Genomic DNA, 20,209 nt, shown 5'->3' with positions numbered 1-20,209 from the left:
AGCTGCCTTCACAGGTCAGAGATTAACAAACTCTGCTACACAAATGCACATATTAACTCTGGATAACACACACATTTGTTTAAAATTAATTCTCGGGTGCTCTTGCAAAAAAGTTTTATGGCTGTATGAAAAGCAGCTATAAAATGAGATTTGGATCCTTGGTAGGTGGCATGTTACAATTTTTTAAGAAATATTATTCTTCCCATATAAATGCACAACAGATGTAACATTTGACCTAAGCAATAAGATTTATTACTGTTTTTAAAGCAAATTCAGCAGAGCTTAAGAGAACACTGTACAGAATTCTTTAAGCTAGGAAGAGGTCTTCTTGTCATCAATGCATGCTTTGCATTTGTCAGTTCTTGCCCTCAAAGCCAACCCACAGTTTAGTATTTCAGGCTTTTTACAAAGGTGATGATCCTGCAATTCAATCTGCTAATGTAGCACATTGCAGGCTCCCTCCAGTCACAGCAGTCCTGGGCTCATCTCCTTGCTTTTAGTATCAAAAGAAATGTGCATGGCCTCTTTGGTCTCTTTTGGAGCCCCCAAAACATTTCATGTGATTTATGTTAGGCGTTATTCCAACAGCACATGCAATCAAAAGTAAGTGTCACACATTGTTTGGCAATGAAAAATAAACATTACAGCTGTGATCAAAGAACATGTCTTACTTATGTTGTCTTACATTAATTTCTTTACCTCATGCACTTTTGTATAAATATTGACGGTTTCATATTTTCTTCAGAAGCCAGAGTTCTTCTGTTTTCTAAAAATAACCTGCTTATGCATAATCTTCTCTTTTCAAAGCACTGTTATTCCTTTTGTCAAGTTAATTTCCAAGATCTCTGTGCATGAAAAGTGGTGAAAGATGGATATGTGCAACTTCACTAACAAACATTTTGAAAATACCTAAAAATGAGGAACAGTTCCTGGATAAACACCTTCAATGGTAAACAGTTCTGTGAGAAATGAACAGGCCTCTATGTTATGCAATAATTTTACATTTTGTATAAGGGCACGAAACATGAAAATTAAAACATACCTGAGAATAATATTAAAATCTCATATCAAGAAAATTTTTGTTGCTCAACAGCTTTAACTATCAAGTAGTTTCACAATTTTTGCATTTCACTTCATGTAACATAATCCAAGTGTGGTCCAACCGGCAGCCCCTGACCAACACTCTCTCAGGTGAATCCTGCAGCTGACACTGCTGTATTCACATTTGGAGAAATCCATGTATCTGGAACTTCAACTCCTACCCACCATGAACAGAGCCAAGCTCTAAAACTGTGAACCTCTATACAGCCTACAAAGAGAATTCTAGCATTAATATACCACTTTCCAGCTCATTTTTCTGTTGCGAACAACTTATAATCAAAATTGTTTTCTGATCTGAAGTTCAAAGCAATGCACCAAATTTGGGGCTGCCCAAGCACATTCTCTTCCCAAAGGCAGGCATGGGACAAAGCTCTTGGATGCTGTTCTAGAAGACCCAGGCAACACAGGGAATGCTGCAGATCTCAGATCATATCAAAAGCATCCCCTCAATTTAGATGGATCCTTTCCCAATTCATCACAACCACATATGCCTGCAGACTCTCTCTGAACTGGTGTTCTCCAAAACTCTTCTAGTCCAAGAGCAGTTCATCTGCCAGCTCCCTAGACAAAGAGCACTTTCAGTAGCCCTTTAGGAGGTATGCTGATCATCTTTAAGAAAGACTGTAATCCCACTGAGTGTCTCATGTTGGTGATTGCATATCAATCAGGACAAGCAATTTTCAGACTTTTTAAAGGGATGCATCTGACTTCTGCCAGAGAAAAATCACATTAAGTCTTCACCTGTCATGCATGGCTGTCAGTCAGGGTACTGACATCCATACAGATGATGCATATTGTATTTGAAGAGTATCTGTGTGTATTTGCAGTGAGTATCAGAAACAGGTCCACAGGCCAGGAAAGTTTCGGCCTGTCCAGTGCCCAAGCACTGCTTTAGTTTTCTTTCACTTTTCACTGTTTTTTCCCTGATTAGTTTAACAAAAGTAGTAGCAGTGGAAGAGATGTCCAAAGCAAGCAGCCTGGCTTCCTCACACATCCCCTTTATGATATGGTTTTATGCTGAGACTTTTTGGTATCTGGAATAGTGTCTGCCTTCCTTAAACACAATGGGAACATGCATCTCTACTGTATCCCACCCACCTGGGTGAAAACCTGATATCCCAGAGAAAAGAATGTTATTTTCACTCCTGAGATCAGAAAGTTCATAGCCATTCCTGCTGTATGCTTTTCTGCAGTGAGGGAAAATCAATTCTCTGCCTACCTGCAGAGACAGCCTCTTGGGCTTGAAGAACGTCCTCAATCAGAGACAGAAATCCTTGAGGAACTGACCACCAGACTGCCAAATATTAACAAATGATTGACTGGGGCATATCTCAGAATGAGGAGTGGGTACTCCATTACATAGTGCATTTTTGCCTATCCTTTGAGCAAATTTCAGTACAAGGTATGTGGATTTCAAAGTGCCCATATTAAGGAGTAAATCACAGAAAGGCTCATCAAACCACAGGCACAAGTGAGGGGCTTTTGAAGTTCTGTATCATCTGTGTATGTCAAATGACAGACTGTTCTACAGAGAGAAATGCAACTGATAAATTGCATTGCTTCAAGAAAAAGATTTTATAAAAATTGCTTAAGGTTTACCTTTTCAGGTCTTTTGAAAACTCCCTGAAATATACAATAACATTGTGGCTGACAAAAGAAGAGAAGGAGGAAAGAAAAAGACAGGAAAGCATTCTGGAAACAGGACAGTTAATCATTCATGTTGTCTACAATTCCTTTGGCTCAAGACAGACTCTGGCTTTGTAGTGAGAAAAAAACAATCTCTACTGTCCTACCATCTCTCAACGTATGATGGAATCCAGAGCCACAAACTGCCAGGGCTTCACAGGCAAAGGGCATGTCCTAAAGCAGAGTATTTCATGGCTCCCTCACAGGGAGCCTTTTTCCCTAAAGCAAAGAATCTCACAATATCATTTTGTGTGATATTCTTTAAATATTTTAACTTAACACTCCTGAAGTACATTCATTTCAGTCAGATTGTGCACATGTGGGTTTTGGGGGATTGTTGAGGTTTGGGGTTTTCCAACCTTTTCCTCAGCTTGATATTCTGCACTCTTCCTGGAGCTGGCCATTGTGATTAAAGATTCTGCTTTGTAATGAAAGCAAGCAATGTACTTCAATGCTGAAAGAGAGGGAGCAAAAAGAGGCAGCCAAAACATGTGGTGATTCTTATTTTCCTTTCACAAGTGACAAAACAGCATATGCAGTTCAACACCCAGGATCAGTTAATTTTATCTGGAAAAGTAGCTTATATAAGTTCCCATTTGCTATGATTATAACCCCCATAACACTAATTTCCTATGTAAAGCCACTGTGGTGCCCATACGGATCATCTTTACACTTTGGGATTATGGGCATGGGGCAACATAAGTCACCAGTTTCAGCCTTTGTTTTATTTTGCAATACATTCATGATTCTCTACCCTTCCAGTGGCAAATACATCATGCTTTGTTGGCATTGCTGGTATCTGATATTCCACAATTACCTTGGCTTCAAAGTGAGACAGTAAATGCACATTTGTGTTACTCTCACTTTAATGTAGTACAAAGCTGGACACTGCTCAGAAAGAAACACCTAAAATCCATTACCTATTTATGATCATGTACAAATGGGTATTTATCATGTTAAAAGAGAACCATATGTTAAAGTGGAGGCCAGAGCCCAATAAATCTTTTTGGATGAAAACCCTTTTCAAAAAAAAGGAATAAAATAATTAACATTTGCTTTTGCCAGTAGAAACATTTACTCATGAATCTTCTGGGAAGGGAAAGGCATTTAACCTTTTTACATGCCATTCCCTCAGACATCTCTGACCCCAATGCAAAATAGACAACAAAGATTCCCAACTCCACAATGCTGATTAAACTCTTGTATGAAACATCTGGATGAAATTTTCTTGGCAGCTGACTTGAAAAGTATACAAGAAGCAGAACTAGGGAGCAGCCATAGTTAAGCTTAGTGACACCAAGATGATGCTATGAAAAAGCAGATTTTACCTTGAGCACATCAACTCCTAAATATTAGCCTGTGACTGTGCAAGCACCCTCATCAGCAGAAGAAAAATAAATCCATCTTCTACCCTGCACACCAGTATAGAGAAGCCAAACAGGCTTTGAAAGAAACCCAACTTGACAATCTTGTTTCTTTTATTAAAATGATAAAGGGCCTAAACAGTTTACCTGCCTAATACCTAACTTCAATTGACAGGTAAGAGAGAAGTCACCAGGGCTCTTAACTTCCAGAAACCATTTCTTAAATTTGTGAACGATTTCAAAACTTCTGTGGTTTCTGATAAACTCCCCAACAAACCAGATGTATTACTTTCCTACTTAATGTCTCAGCCAGTACACCCCCAGGCCTAAATTAGGAAGTGACCTGTCATTTTCATAACCTGACATTCAAAATAAAAGATATCTTGGCCTTCTTCTGCTTGACCTTAAAGAGCCTGTCCAGTGCACCTCAACAGACTGTTCCTTTTTAGAAATACAGATCCTGGAATTCCCACCATTCCACATGTACAACAGGCTTAAAAAAGAGATTTTCACTGTTGCTATTAACTAAGCAGCATCAGTGAAAAACCTCCATGAACCAGGCCAACTTTACTCTGTAGCTGCTGGGGAAAGGAAGGCAAAAAAAAAAGAAAGAGGAAGCAGCAGCACAGAAACAGCCCTACAGTCTGACAAAAAGGTGGAGGAAACAGGAAAGCGTAGGGAACATTCTGCCCCACAGCCGCCAGGCCAGGAAAATTCCAGAAGGAATGGGCAGAGATCCTCAGGCCTTTTCCAGAAGCCAAGGCACAGAGTGCTTCAGATTTATCAGACTCGCCCAGAATAACAAAATGAACGTTTCAGCACTGCACAGAGCCAGCAGTCTGTAATTTACTGTAGTTGTGGAAAATTTGATGGGGTATGGAAAAGGCTTTGACTTTTTATTTGGGACACTGCTGTAAAGAAATAATTATTAGTATGTGTTTAAAATTGATTGATGAATATTTTTAAATCATAAAGAAATTAACACAGAGACAAAATCTGGTCTAAACATTTTATCTCCAATCCAAAGTTCACATTCTAAAGCACCCCTACTGCTTTTTGCTACACCACTGTGATCCCAGTAGACCAGAGGGGCACCTATTCAAATTAGTACTGCTATCACTTTCTCTCTAAATGAACTTCTCCACCAACACTTTGTCCTATAGAACCCTTTAGGTTGGAAAAGACCTCTAAGGTCATCAAGTACAACTGTTAACTCCATGTTCACTGCAAAACCCTGTCCCTAAGTGTCACATCTACGTGTTACTTAAACACTTCCAGGGATGTTGATTCTTCCCATTTCCCTGGGCAACCTGTCCCAATGTGTGACCACCTTTCCCATGAGGAAGTTTTTCCTAATATCTAGTCTAAACCTCCAGTGGTGACACCAGTCTTCAAAATTCAGGAAAAAAATCTGTCAGAAGAAATTTTAGCATGGAAGGAGAATAATCAACTGCAATGCAGACCAGAAATACAATCACAGAGTGTAACAGTAAGAAGTAAGTTTGAAGCTGTTCTTCTTCTATCAAAATAAATAAAATATTGCAAATATTTTGTACCACATTATTCAGTACTACCACTGGAATGGTAATGAATGAAAAGAAACCAGAAGAGATTATCCCATGTATAATCCAATATTCATCAATAATAGCAGAAATAAGCTATCATGTAGAACATCTACATGAGAGGGCCACACCATTTGTCCAGGCAGGAGCTAATATTGATGTAGATTTAGGGTAGCCATCTGCCAGGCAAGCTACTGTAACTCAAGCAATTGAATTCATGGCTAAGAGAAATAATTTAAGACTACTGCATCAAGGGAAAATCTGCCATTTTGTTAAGATCCTTTGACATAACCAGTGTATGCTCTGCAACTCCAACAGACAGTTCCCTCTACACATTTGGTCTGCACCAAATAGGGAAGGTGTACTAATATTCTGAATCCAGCAATTTGTATGCAACCAACAAACAATTAAACTGAGCAGTAAAAAGCAGGTGATTGGAAAACATGGAACCAAGGCTTACAGTGTATCAAGAAATGTCCTTACACTTAAAAAATTATAATGCACTCCAAAATCCATTTGTTCAGGCAATCCATGTACAACAGAAGGCACTGTTATCCATATGAATCTATCAATTCTGCACAGCAAAAACCTGAGAAGTGCAACTCAATTTGATGCAGCCTGGCCCCTCCCGGTCATCCAGGTTCCTTGAGGACGAACATTTCCTTTCAGTCCATCAAATTATAAAAACACCACAAGAATTTGTACATTACAGTAGCTGGTTAGAAAGAGCATTCTGGTGGGGGAAGCACACTGCTATTTCCCAGAAAACCTTCAGCAGCATTAAATCACCCTCCCCTATCACTCAGAAGTCACGATGATTTCAAGAAAATGTAATGATGAGACCCTTCCCATTGACCTTTGTAGCCGATCCTTCAGTTGCCACCAGGAGTATTTCCAGCAAAATTAAATGCTGTGATCAGTCCTTTGCTGTCAAATGTGTAGCCACTTTGTTGTTCTATTGTCTTATTCTCTAGAATTCAAAGAAAAAGGATATGAAAAATAGTCTACAGAGAACACCTTTGTCAGAGACAATACAGCTCAACTATGAATGCAAAATTATGGAAAAAACTCTCAGCTGAGTCAAAATTTCATTCCCTAAATGCAATGACAGGAATAAATTACACTCATGTTTTCTCTGAAGGCATAAATGTGCACACCTCTACAACTGAGCTGAGAAATTAATCCTTTACTGAATCAGTCTATGCTACACTATTCTTTTTTATTAAATCCGAATTTATTTTCCATGATGCAAGCTTTCTACACATCTAAAACCTCACACTAACTGCAAGGCAACATAAGTAGTTAAAAAGTTGGAAAACTCTTAAACACTTAATAACTGATAGTAATCATTAAATGCCCAGCTGCTGATAGATATTGCCTTAATTTGTTCTTCATTTCAAATATCAGATTGTGTAAAACTAGTTTATACCCTGTTGAAAAAAAAAACAGCAGCACAAGTCAATGAGAAGGCAATTAATTAGAAACAACAGTAAACTTACTCTGAATAACACACTTCCAGGCAAGGAATAATGTAATCATGATATCCTGCTCACGCTTCCTAGAAAACGTTAATTAGCACAGAGGTGGTTGTTACAGATTAGAAGCAGTTCCAACATTTCTGCAAGAGCTGAAAGGGGCCCAGGGAAGTGACTCACCTGCAGCAGTTCTCCGGTGCTCTGCTAATGTGTAGATCTCTTGCAGCTGTTTCTTCTGATCCTCACTCAGTGGTGCAGTCAGGGAATGGTACCAGGCTGCATCCCGGCTCTGCACCGCTGTCAGGGCAGCAATGGAGGAAAAGTGACCATCAGCTTACATACAAGTTCATTTCAGAATAACAAACTGAAACACATGGAAATTCTGGCTAGTATTAAAACAGAATCTGCACTGCAAAACAAGATCAGTATTCCTGTCGGTTTTCTTTGCACAGAATTCCCACTCTAATAGAGGCAATCCATTTTGGGGAACTTAATTACATCCTCTGCTTTCTGAAACAGAACGTTAACCATGCGGCCATTATTCATGGACAATGTGAATTGAATCTTCTCATTTAAAACTCATATGAAAACTAAAAGCAACGGGATTAGTGAAACAGGAAAGGGAGAAAATAATTTCTCCATTAACATCAAGAAGGTGACAAATATTTCTCTATATACGAGTCCCTCTAGTGACCAAGGCCCACTTCTTTAGGCTGTGATTGAAAATTTCTGAGGGAGAATGTGAAGAGAATTAATCTCTGGCTCTATTTGCTACCAATTTTTTTTGCAGCGCTAGTAAGCCAAAAAATTGTAGGACCAACATTAGCAAGTCAGATCACATTTTACTATTTAGTTATCTAAACCATTACCCATAACAAAGAAAAGGGCTTTCCCCAGTGATGACCATAAACATCTCCAAATTAAAACATGATTTCATCATGTTATATCATTCTGCCAACCAGCAAACACATACTCAGAAGTGCTTGTGTAAAAAACTGATATTCATCAACACCATTTTCAAGGTCAAGAGGTGTGCTGAACCCTTCAAGAGCAGTCTCCTCCAATGCATCTTCATCCCAGTCATCATCATCATCGTCGTCTTCATCCTCCTCCTCTGCACCTCCAGCACTGCCACCTCCTCCTCCACCGTGGTTCTCTTGCATTGCCTGGCTCACTTCATTCGTCTCATCCTCATCGCTCGGTATCTCTTCTGCAAAAGCATTGACATGTTTTGTAAAACAAAGTTAAAATTATAAGGAAACAATGACTGATGAATTAAAAACAATTAGCAAATCTAGGTTTTGGCTGGAAAGGGGACCATCTGTTAACGCCCCTTCCCCAAAATCTTTAATAGTCTTATGATAATGTTAAAATGTTTCCTACATTCAAGATCAGTTAAACTTTTGTTTCTATGCAGACCCAAGGAATGTGGAACTGCCATCTTTATTCTTCTTTCATTTATGCAGTTACTGTGCAATTATAGGGTCCAAAATTTTTGAGAAAATGTCTTCCAATTAATAGTCCATCACTCTGCTTTTTAAATTATAGAGACTTGTACTGAATTCACAAATGCACATAAAACCATGAGAAATCCATCTGTAGACCAACTGGATGCCTTCTCTTCTTGAGTGTTGCCATATTTGAACACCTTGAGTTGGTGTTACCTTCCATTCTGCTTATGAAACTATGACCCCCTGAATTAAATGCAACTACAACCTGCAATTCTAAATACTGCTTTTTCTTACTTAAGGAAAAGTATTTCTGACTTTTAATCAAGATTTTTAAAAACCAAAACCTCCATTTCCAAACCTGCAGCTCTTCCTCTGTTAACAGTTTAGAAAGAATAAAGATGACTATAGATGCAGCAAGTAGCGACTGAATCACAGGACAGACATTTGAACATTCCTGTGCTGTTTCCCTACTGTATGCGTACATATTGAGAAGAATTCTGTGATTCCATTACAGAACAATTATGGGAGAAATGTGAGTGGATTACATAACCTGCTTACATCCAATCTGATTTTCAGACCTCAAAACATCTACTCCTTGTCAAACACATTTGCCTGCAATGCTGTGGATAATTCCCTCCCCTCAGTTCCCTCTGTAAGAAATTCTTTGATATTTTTTCTCTTCTGGCAGACACAGAGGTTAGAGGCCTGTGCGCTCAAGGAACCTCAGCTGTCTCAAACCCTACTCTGCAAACAACCTTCCATTTGGACAAAGAAGACCTGCCAGGATCTCCTTCAAAATTCAGTCAAAAAGGTCTTTCAACAGCTGGGCAGTGGAACAGCTTCTTTCCAGGAAGTAAGAATATACCTAGTGGAGTCCTGGCAAACTCCTGCTGCCTATATGAATAGTCACAACCCAGAAGAGTACACCTGCAAGTTACTCTTGAACCAGTACTACCCTTTCAGAAAACGTTAGCTGTTACACCTTGAAACATTTTGATCACACTGTTGGGAGGAAAAATCAACTCCTAAGATGGTATTTCAAGCACCCAGTAAGCAGCTATTTTCAGCAGACTAATGAGTCTTAAAAACGAACTGCAATTTCTTACCCCCTTTAAATTAAATCCAGACAAAATCCACAATGTGAAAAGGGGAGATTTTACCATTATCTTCTGCAAAGTGTTTTTCATCTTTAGCATGATCCTCGTGTTCTGTGAGCTCTCGTGAGGCGCAAACTTGTTTTAAGCCCAAGAAGAGGAGGAGGATTGAAGGAACAATCTGGGCAGCCACAGCATCCACTGCAGGTGGTCGGTTCTGCAATTCCATTAGGATGCTCAGTCCTATTATACACATCTTTCTGTCATGAAGTCTGAAACAAGACACAATTCTTAGACAAAACCAGATTTTCTGCAAGAATATATAGAGAATATTAAAATCCTGCTGCTTGACATGGCAGAAGACAACGTCTCAGAGGCTATGTTCAAAGCCTATGTTCAAAGATCCTGCACAAACTATTTTCTTCATTCTGAATGAAAGTTTCCCACTGAAAAGTACTAGTCCAAGAACAATTAAATATCTTTCACGCACCGGTCAAATTCCTGGAGCAACTTTTTCTGACTACCAAATGCAAAATTTGTAATGCTAAATAAATACTGCTTAATAATTATGTAGACTATCTTGTCTTTAATAAAGCATTTGATACAGATTATCATTATTAAATAGGATGGAAAATTAATTTGCCTTGGCTTTGATAGCAGTACTGTTTCAGGGATGGAAATTGGCAAAAACTATTAGTGAAGAGCAATGATAAGCAGGAATGCATTGAATCACATAGTGCATTTATGGAATGCCCCAGGGATAGCTGAAGTTAAATTATGAGAAGTCCATCAGAATGGCTGTCTTATACATAATTTCAATATACAATTTCTAATGCTAACTTGAGACACATTGCTAACTCTGGCGAAAGCAGGGAAATAATTCCATGTTATCAAGAGTAACTGGCAATATACTCAAACTGGGAACTTACAAGTGAGTAGCCCTCCAGTGAAACAAACTGAAGATAATTGAAGGGAAAGAAATTAATTGAATTAGTAGCAGAAAGATTTTTATGGGACTACAGTCAGGAAACTAGGTAAGAACCTATGCTCTTAAACATGCAAATTTATTTTCACTTCCAGAAACAGGAATTTCTGCAAACAAGATGGAAAAATAATCTCTAAATGCCTCTGCAGATACTCTCTGGTTCTCCTTTACTGGAAACATCAGAAGTATTCAGCTTGGAGCTAACATTACAGTATTCTGCTATTATGGGCTTCAGAGGAGCTTTTTTGTTAGAACTATTCAATTTGATGCTGACAGCTTCTGTGCAAGCCTTCTGCAGCAAAACCTAGAGAAACCAAGGAAACCTCCAGAGCTGGGAGAAAATGGCCATCCTCTAAACTCTTGGGATACTTCCATTACTGAACTGGTTTTACTTTGGAATTAAGAGAATACAAGGTGAGAGAGAAGAAATAAGATGGGCACCACTGACTGCAATAAAGCTAACAGGGGGACTACCAGCTCAATCCACCACTTCAAAAATTACTACAGAGGTACAACTTTTCAGTGCTTAGGTAATTTCATTACCTAAGATCCTATATAACATGCTACTGAACAATTATATCCTTTAAGTAACACAAGTGACCCTGTATTGCAGCTTTCTAAACTTTACTTGTGCTTAAACAAGGTTAGAGGTCTGGAGGGATTTCATGACACCTCCCATGTTGTTAGTCCTGTTAGGATTTACTGAAGTGATTCATTTTTAAGAGTAGCAGACAACAAAAATAAATTATATATGACCATGCAGAACATTATGATCCCAGCAGACCTTCCAAGAACAACAAAGTCAACCAGCATATCAAATGACACACTTTGTCACATTGGGTTTAGCTGCTTGGTTACACGTGTTGAAAAACACATCAAAGTGTAAGCAGGAATGCAGCATTCCTGTAACCGTAATCCTCTCTTTTCAGATGGCATGGGTCACAAAAGAGGGCATACAAACCAGGGAGACTGAGATAGAGGAACGGGGTCTGCTTTCATGAAAAAAAAAAAAATAAATCCCTTACTCCTCTCAGCTGAAATGACTTACTCCTGCATATTAAAAACAAGCCATTCGCGCTCATGCCGACACTTTGCAGACCAAAAGCCAAGCTAAAGTTAATGCTACCTATAAATGAAGGATAGCTGTTATTTGCAGAGTTATCCTTAGTGCAAGTACAAATGGAAAAATCTTTCTCTACCTCCTGTTTTTGTCAGTACTGTCATCCAAGTGTGACCAAAGCTCTGTAATCTATGCACAAGATACTGGGAAGCCACGAAATTTCTTCAAGACCCAAATGTACAAAGAAGCAATTTCAGCCACATGCACCAGAGTAAACTAACAACTCTTAGCACTACTTTTTATCATACATTTGAAAAAGCCAGCATTGCACAACACAAATTGCAAAATGCAACAGTAAAATGTAAAAAAAAAAATCTTATTAATTAATGGCTTAGCTTCATATGAAATAATCATTTTGGGACAGCAAATCAAAGTACAAGAATGAAGCCCTGCTGTTTGAAAGGGAGTCATCATGGGGAAGCAGCCCAAATGACCAAAACCTACAGTATATTTGCCATGCTCCACTTTAAAGCTGCTAAAGAGAGAAGTTGCAAGAATGAACACATGTCTTCAGAATATGCATGTTATTAGACGGCCCTGCAAGACAGCAGAAATTCAGGCATTGAGCCATCTTTAGTGAACTTGAGCCAGAAGTAGACTTTTCTTTCACCTGCCAGCAAAGAGAAATAGCAGGAAAAGCATCTGCCTTGCCTCAAGTTCAGTATTCTACTATATCCCAGCTGTATTAAGGACTGAACAAGCAAAATGGAGTTTTATATATTTTCATAATAGCAAAGAATGGCTTCAGGACCATTCAGTAGCTATCAAAAGGCTCATTATTTCAGCACCCTTCCATCTGCTCAAGGGAGCCTGGATATAATTCTCCTTAGTAATTTGTGCTTTGAGATCTGTACTTATTTGCTCAGAAGCACACAATAGCCCTCCCTAACAATCAGGGACTCTGCTTATTCCTCAATGGTTTATCAAGCCTGGAGTGTTAAACACACAACACACAGCACTGCAGTGCATGACTCCAAGCCACATCTATTTGAAACAAGCTGTGTGTGGTCCTCATAATCTGCAGGACCTCTTCTTGCTAACATATATTCCTCTAATACAGTACAAAGGATTTTAAAATCTTTTGTATTTTAAACCAAGCTGAAAGTATTTCAGAGAAAAAACGCTAAGCCTTTCCTTTTACTGTGAGAATCAAGTTCCTTTCTATTACATCAATCCAGTTCCTGGACTAACTGCAAATAATTAGTCATTTCCTTCTAGGTGCAAAGTTGGAACCAACATAAGACTGGGATTTTTATATATAACTCTGAGAAACCTAGGATTTTTAACTACTCAAACTCCTGTCAAATATATAACCCAATTCAGCTTCAAAAAACCCAAAAGCACTTACTGAGGGTTTTTTTTGAAGCAAGTGAGATTTTCCTCTCACCCTAGTTACCATAGAGGAATTTCTAGTATGAGAATAAGCGTAAGTCATGCAGATGTTTCACCCAAACCTCAGCTGTCAGTAAAAAGGTACAGAATGGTAAGCAGCAAATGTTTCTGCAAAAGGCTTTCCAGTGTGAAGTTATTGCAAAAAGCATTTAGAAATACATACAATATCCTGTGGCATATAGGCACTATCACTACACAACCACAGAAATATGACTTCCACTATGACATACTGAATTTATGCACAGTCTTACAAGGAATTCTGAGTTCTCCTTGTCTGGCTAATTTTTAATATGCCAGCTTTTAAAACAGTTTTTCAATAGTTTCCATTGTTTTAATAACATGGAAGAACAGCTACTTATCTTAGCATAACTACTTTTCCCCTGCCTTTTTTCCATGGATTCCATCTCATGTGTTCACACGTGCTGCTCCAGAAATACTGCATTCTTTTGGCAAACACCAAAGGCTCCAGCCTGAGCATGTGCAGCCATGCACAACCCTGCTGCTGGCAGAGCACAATCTATGGGGACTAAGACCTCACAGGAACAGAAGAAAGACATAGAATCACAGAATGGTTTGGGTTGGAAGGACCCTAAAGATCATCTAGTTACAACTCCTCTGTCATGGTCAGGGACACCTTCCACTAGATCAGGTTGCTCAAAGCCCCATCCAGCCTGACCTTGAAAACTTCCAAGGATGGAGTGTCTTTGCAAAAGAGTGTGAGATTTATGTGGACAAGGCATCTTGAACAGCCACTGACATCCCCACGTTCCAGATTTCCTGCACGGCTGACAAAGAAATAACAGCAAGATTCAGCTGGTCCTTCACATCTGGAGGTAGATCTACTTTGATCTTGTTCAGTTTCTCTAGGATCTGTGAGTTTACCAAATGAGTTGAATCTGAACCTAAAACTGCCTCTTAATGGAAAGTAAGTTTAATGTAAACCAAAGCAACAAAAGGCAGCTGATGACAAAAGGGGATGTACAAATAAAAGTGCCCACTGCTCTCTGATGAAGACATGAACTTGTTAGGGGGGGACCCAAGAAAGGGTTTCAAGAACACCAAATTTTTTTCAAATTTTTTTTTTGAACTTCTGTCTTTTGCTGTTCAGTTAGACCTCTGAATCTGGGTCTCCTTTAATACTCCTGAGAGAACAAATGGTCTGCTAGAAGCAGTGCTCTCCTCAGGGAAAGGGAGGAAGTCCCTTACAGCACATCACAGCGCCTCACCAGCAGTACTACAGCAAAAGTCCTACCCTACACCTGGAAGCCACAAAGTGAGGAGACAGCACAGGACAAAGAGTGACTTTTAGATTTAAGCAATATTACAGATAATTATTTCTCTGCTGGTAGCAGCAGATCAAAGAGAGATTTCTAACCCTCTGCTGCCATTCAAGTGCAGTCTGGGTAGAAAGACGGGCATGACAACCAAGTGTTTAACTTTTCATTTTCACAGGCTTTGTTAACCTCTGTCTCAGCTCCAAATACGAGTTTATTTGAACAGTAGTTTCAGTAGCTGATGCTTTTTGATGAGCAACACAGAAGAACTGAAAATTTAGCTGGAGCTCACAGTACTATTTGAGCTTGGAGCCTAGTCAGACCCTAACATTTTTCCTCTCTGAATCTGACTAGCTTCTCACTGAATGCTCCAGGATGAACTGTTTCAGACTATAAATCTCTTTCAGTTTACCATCTGTAAGGAATATCTTCTTTCCTGCAGTCCCTGTGTTTGCTCAGCATGTGATATGTAGTAGAAAAAAATGAAAGCACAAAGAGATGAAGCTCAAGAACTTTGCTTCAGCCATAAAAGAAAACTGGTACACAGAAATCCTAAAATGTCTTGCCCTTTTCTAAAGCTGGTAGATATAAAAATAATTTATCAATTAACAATAATATTACCATAAGGTGTAGAAGAAGCACCTTAAGGAAGATATCCATCTAAGCCTATCTGTACACCTGTAGGCAGATGTCAGCCTCCAGTAAGAAAACAAAACTCAAGCAGGAAGGTGAGATGTAGCTGTTAACTACATCTGTCTGCTTTGCCCTTAAGTGGATTTGAATCTCCCAGTTCAGACGCCACATCTCAGCTGAGATGGCTCAGCTGGCTCACCAGCCTTCACCTCTGCTCAGCATCAAGTGCAAGCTTTGCTAGGTGATGACAGGCTTTGCTCCCCTTCATTAACTTCACAAATGCTCAGCTCCTGCCTGAGTGCACAGCAGTGCAGCACACACACATTCAAGGGAGGTCACAGTGGCGTTTGAGTTCAGCAGTATGCTAAGAAGTCAATGGCACAATGATAAATATGCAAGTTGATTGTGAAAATTCATTTAAAATCAGAACTGGGATTCACTGCAAAGAGTAATTATTTTTAATTAAATGGAGCAGTTAAAAATAACTTACAAAATACAGAACAGAAAGTATGTACACAGTGTTTCAGATAAAAAGGTAACATATTGTTTGTTATAAATGGTAAATGTATTTACTGGCTTTTGCATCTATGTATTAGCTTTTGCAAGCTAATTACTGATTACAAAGATTCTGATATAATACAAGTTGTAATTCCTTTTAACTGCTTTTTGGTATAATATAACCTGTCAGTTTATGTATATGCCATATAGCTTATATAAATAATAATGTGATAAATATGTATTATATCTTACGCCTTAGTATAATATTAAATGAAAACTAAAATTTAATGTATTAAAAGGCTTTTATTTGTGTAACTAGCCCAGATAATGGTGTGAAATAGCTAGGTTGTTTCTCATATTTGTGGACCATCTTATCTGAATGATAACAGTGACAAGAACCAGGACACCAAGAGAAAAAAAATTACTACTGACTCTCCAATTATTAAGAAATGTCAAAACAAGAGAATAGAGCTTTAAGAAGAAATAAAATATATTGATTTAATCTACAAGATGGCATGCAGACAAGCCAAAGGATAAAACCAAGGAAAATAGTTCCTAGAACATGTAAACTCACAGGAATATTTGAATATGTATAAACTCTTATCAATATGCATGTACCCCCTGTAACATAACAGTATATAGAGAACATTGTTTTAAGCTAACAGTGTGCTTTTGGCAGACTGCCAAGCACCCCAGTGCTGGATATTGTCCCTTTTATCCCTTACAAAACTTTTAAGTTTTCAAGAGTGGTAGTAGTTTCTCATATTGCTGAAAACCAGCTGGTCAATATTGAACATTGTGAAAAAAACCCAAAAACTCTCAATACTTGCCCAAAAAAACAGTCTGTGTCATTCATCCACTGGTTTATGAACTGTGCAGTGATGGGCTCAGGATTGTGTGGAAATCTGATGTTCTCCAAGGTGTGCAAAAGTAGGTCAGGATTGTAGTAGAGGGCAGCTATGGCAACTTGAAGACACATGGTACGGAGCTCACTTGTTTTAACTCCTCGAGTCAAGCGCTCCAGAACAGCCTCCACAAAGAGGGGAATACACTGGGCACAAAAGAAAATAAAAAGAAAAGGAAAAAAAAATAAAAGAGTTGTTAGACATGTTGCCAGATTATACAAAATTTTGTAATACTTTTACCAGAATTATGTCCTGAGTTATCTGAAGTTCAGGTATAGAAGAAAGGAACACATTGCTTTCACTTTCTAGCCTCTGATCACACGTTTATAAATCTTCCCCAAAACAGCTCTTCTCTGAGCTAAAAATTGCAGTGTTATTCTGAGCACAGGGGAGAATACTTGGGGCCATTTGGTGGAGTTTGTTCTAGTATGTGGAAAAGATTTAGAAAAAAACTCAGACATTCTCATCTTTGAAGAAAGGTACTAAACTATTTCAAAACTAACAAGCATTAGAAATTAAACTACCTAAATTCATAACATAGTTAGAAGTTTTTCCTAATAAATGTAAAGTGATGTTAAATTTTTTATAGAAGTTTAAAACCAGTTTATTCAGATAAAAGAAAACATGCACAATTTTCTAAACAATGAAAAAGCATTATCTAAACACATATATGTTTCAATGGGCAAATTTATACTTTACAAAAATTTGGTAAGCATTACGAATTTTTTTGTTTATGAGTTTCAGTTCAGTATGCAACCATTTTAATTCACAGAGTTGTACAGCTCAATTAAGCCTTCCACCACGTATGTATTTCAATGCAAGTACATTGAAGTCACTTTAAGCTCTTCCAGATTTCCTTTAAGAAAAATCAAACCTTTCAGAGAATGTTTTTATCTTCAATTACTTCACCAGTGAAGTTATACCACTTTCAGTGAAATTAACTGAAAATTTATCACTGAAATTCATGGACTGCACTGTGGCAACATCAAACACGATACTTCAAGGTAATTTAGGCTCATTACATGAGTCCAGAATTTGGCCCTTAACAGGAAAAAGACTACTTTCTAAAAAGGTGTTCTAAGAAACTCTGGAAAATTGTGATTATGTTTCTCCCTGCAATCACAACCAAGCCATGCTAAAAAATCTGCATTTCCAAATGGAATTGTAATTTAAAACATCAAAAAGTTCCCATAGCTTGGAGAAACAACAGCAGTTGGATATGTACAGTTAACCTCTCAGCCACAGTAGTTTTAACTATGTGTTTTGCATCAAAAGAGAAGTTCTATTAAGAGAAAGCAAAAAACAACAATCTTGTACAACATACTTATAATTCAGCCCATATCCATTTTGTGGTCATGCTCTCTAACATCTTGTCTCAACACCAAAAAACCCCCACCTTAGACTTAATTTACTTATTTCTGTCTTTCTCCCCACTGTACATTTCCCTCAAATTCTCTAATTGCAGCTGTTTCTCTCAGGAGTCATGGATCATTAGAAAGCAATAAAAGAGAAAACCTGTTCAATATGAATCACCTGGTCAATACCCCGTCCTTTGCACTGCAGAACAATCACTTCTAGGAGTTTGGCTGCATGGCACTCTGCATCTTCTCCTGCATCTCCTGTCAGTACCTAACAGTCAGAGTAACAATTTAATTTATCAGTAATCACTGACAACACTGAAAGCAAGTGCTCCTGTACCTGCATACATCAAAAATCTCTACACAGCACATACATATGAATTCATGTTAAATTTTGTAAGGAATTAAGACACATACTTCATCTCTACACGACATAAACAAGGAGAAGTGGCTAAAGGTGAATTTTACCAACTAGAAGAAATTATTGTAGTTCTTAAAGAATGTTACATTATTTATATGTCCTCACTTTCCCTTTTTTTAGAAAGAAATGTCACTTATAAGAATCATTGATCTTTTCCACATGGTGTTTCCACTTTTTCACTTCAATTCTAATAGTCACTGGCAGATTAACAGCGTGGCAAAGTGAAGTGCTATGTCTAGGCTAGTTTCTGATTAAGAACAAGATGTACGCAATCATTCTGTGTGCAGGCACATACAAATGAAACTGAGTGTTTCATCTCAATACATTTCAACTCCATGGTCATTGTCAATCAAACCTGACAAAAGAAGCAAAATTTTCACAATCAAATAAATACTCCAAGTTTCTTAAAAATAAGCAGGTAGCTAGATGCCTAACACTCTCTAATGCCCCAAATCGGAGGACTGCAGCATGAGCTCATACTTTATTATACATGAGAGACTCAGCATGAAAGAGAAACAAGATAAATGTAGGAAGAACTTCAAATGAGTTTGCACCTTAGCTGACAACCAGAGAGTCCAACTGCAAGATACACAACCCAAGGAAATCAGGCTTCATTAATTCCCTACCTACCAAAATAGCTCTCCATGGAAGAGAGTCAAGATTAACAGCAACTTTCTCCCACACAGCTTTTTGCATGTAATTTTTTTAAAGCATGTCACTTAAAAAGTGTGAAGGTGCTGCATGTGCTCAGAACTGAGTCAAGACCAAAATTCACTTAGTTCTGAAATGCTTGGCCACCACATGGCATGTTCAGGTCACTCAGCTCCTCTAATTGTTATGTACCAGTGATAAGAACAACAGAATCAGAATCAGAAGCCTTACCTTTTTACACATAGAGTAAATGATTTCTAAATGCTTTGGGTTAGACAGTAAAGTATCGGTGTCAATGGTCACATAATTATGCAAGAGAGGCATCATATCTGCAGAACAGGGAGAGCAAAAGAGAAAAAAGTTACAAAAAGTGCTACCAGATAGGTAGTCCTAAAGGGGAATTCATTAGCTGATGTTCTTCAATAGAGTTGGAAATTCAAACTCTGTGAAAGTCTTTTCTGGAAGAATTCTTCATAAAATGCACTATGCATGGTGCATTCTTGGAACTAGAGTAGGACCACATTCTAATTAATCAATTTTCAGTTTCACATTAACTTTGAATATTCAATTTTCTTTGGGTTCAGGACCCCTACAACAACTGATCACACTGACATATTTGCTTCCTCTACTTAAATATCTCCTGTTACACTCCCACACTAAACAGACGGGCAGGGCATGACCCAAATACATGATCATTTTAAACCATGACACTAAAGTGAAGAGACCCTGATCTGCTAGAGATGAATTCTCAAGCAGTAAAAATATCACTAGAACAGAAGTGACTTTACCTGCAAAGTATTCAAAGCAATCCTGCTGGAAAACCTCGTACAGAACACCTAAAAGTTGCCACATCTGAGGTGAAATCATCTGGCATGTTAAGCTGAAGGCCAAGGACAGAATTTCTTCATAAAACTCTGCAAAAGACAATTTGAAGCAGGGTGCTTTACAAAATGAATTTAACTTGCAAATACCTTGAAATCTGAAAGCAAGTCCTGAGTCATGTAACAACTAGAAGACAGAAATTAGAAACTAAATCAGGCAGAGAAAAATAAAACAATTTGTAAAAGATTCTTTCAGACAAGCCTTATGTTAGCTATAGTTACAATGATATGCATAGTTTTCCACTCTAAATACACACCAAAAAAATACATCAGCAGCACATTAAAGACAATGCTTCTAATTGATTTACTGAAAAACTTTTTTTTTCCTCAGTCTTTGTTTTTTCTGAAAGGCTTTATC

At 38.1% G+C, this 20,209-nt stretch overlaps 1 protein-coding gene across 4 annotated transcripts in view; it reads right to left on the bottom strand.

Moving 5' to 3' along the window:
* Positions 1 to 224: 224 nt before the first annotated feature.
* The window catches only part of IPO8 (importin 8), a 47,165-nt gene continuing 27,180 nt past the window's right edge, over positions 225 to 20,209 (bottom strand). For 2 of the 4 annotated variants that reach the window (XM_050984613.1, XM_030237817.2), the window contains exons 18-25: positions 19,759 to 19,884; positions 19,202 to 19,299; positions 18,074 to 18,169; positions 16,466 to 16,686; positions 9,800 to 10,005; positions 8,162 to 8,398; positions 7,369 to 7,485; positions 225 to 6,683 (exon numbers count right to left, since the gene is read on the bottom strand). In XM_050984613.1, coding sequence (XP_050840570.1) covers positions 6,586 to 6,683; positions 7,369 to 7,485; positions 8,162 to 8,398; positions 9,800 to 10,005; positions 16,466 to 16,686; positions 18,074 to 18,169; positions 19,202 to 19,299; positions 19,759 to 19,884 — 1,199 coding nt within the window. In that variant the 3' untranslated portion in view covers positions 225 to 6,585. Of the gene's footprint in view, positions 6,684 to 7,212; positions 7,272 to 7,368; positions 7,486 to 8,161; positions 8,399 to 9,745; positions 10,006 to 16,465; positions 16,687 to 18,073; positions 18,170 to 19,201; positions 19,300 to 19,758; positions 19,885 to 20,209 lie in introns of those variants that run through there. The other 2 variants (XM_030237818.2, XM_030237819.2) reach the window with 2 other exon arrangements.

The sequence above is a fragment of the Serinus canaria genome, chromosome 1A, assembly GCF_022539315.1.
Source record: "Serinus canaria isolate serCan28SL12 chromosome 1A, serCan2020, whole genome shotgun sequence".
NCBI lineage: Eukaryota > Metazoa > Chordata > Aves > Passeriformes > Fringillidae > Serinus > Serinus canaria.
This window is presented reverse-complemented; position numbering and strand designations above follow the sequence as displayed.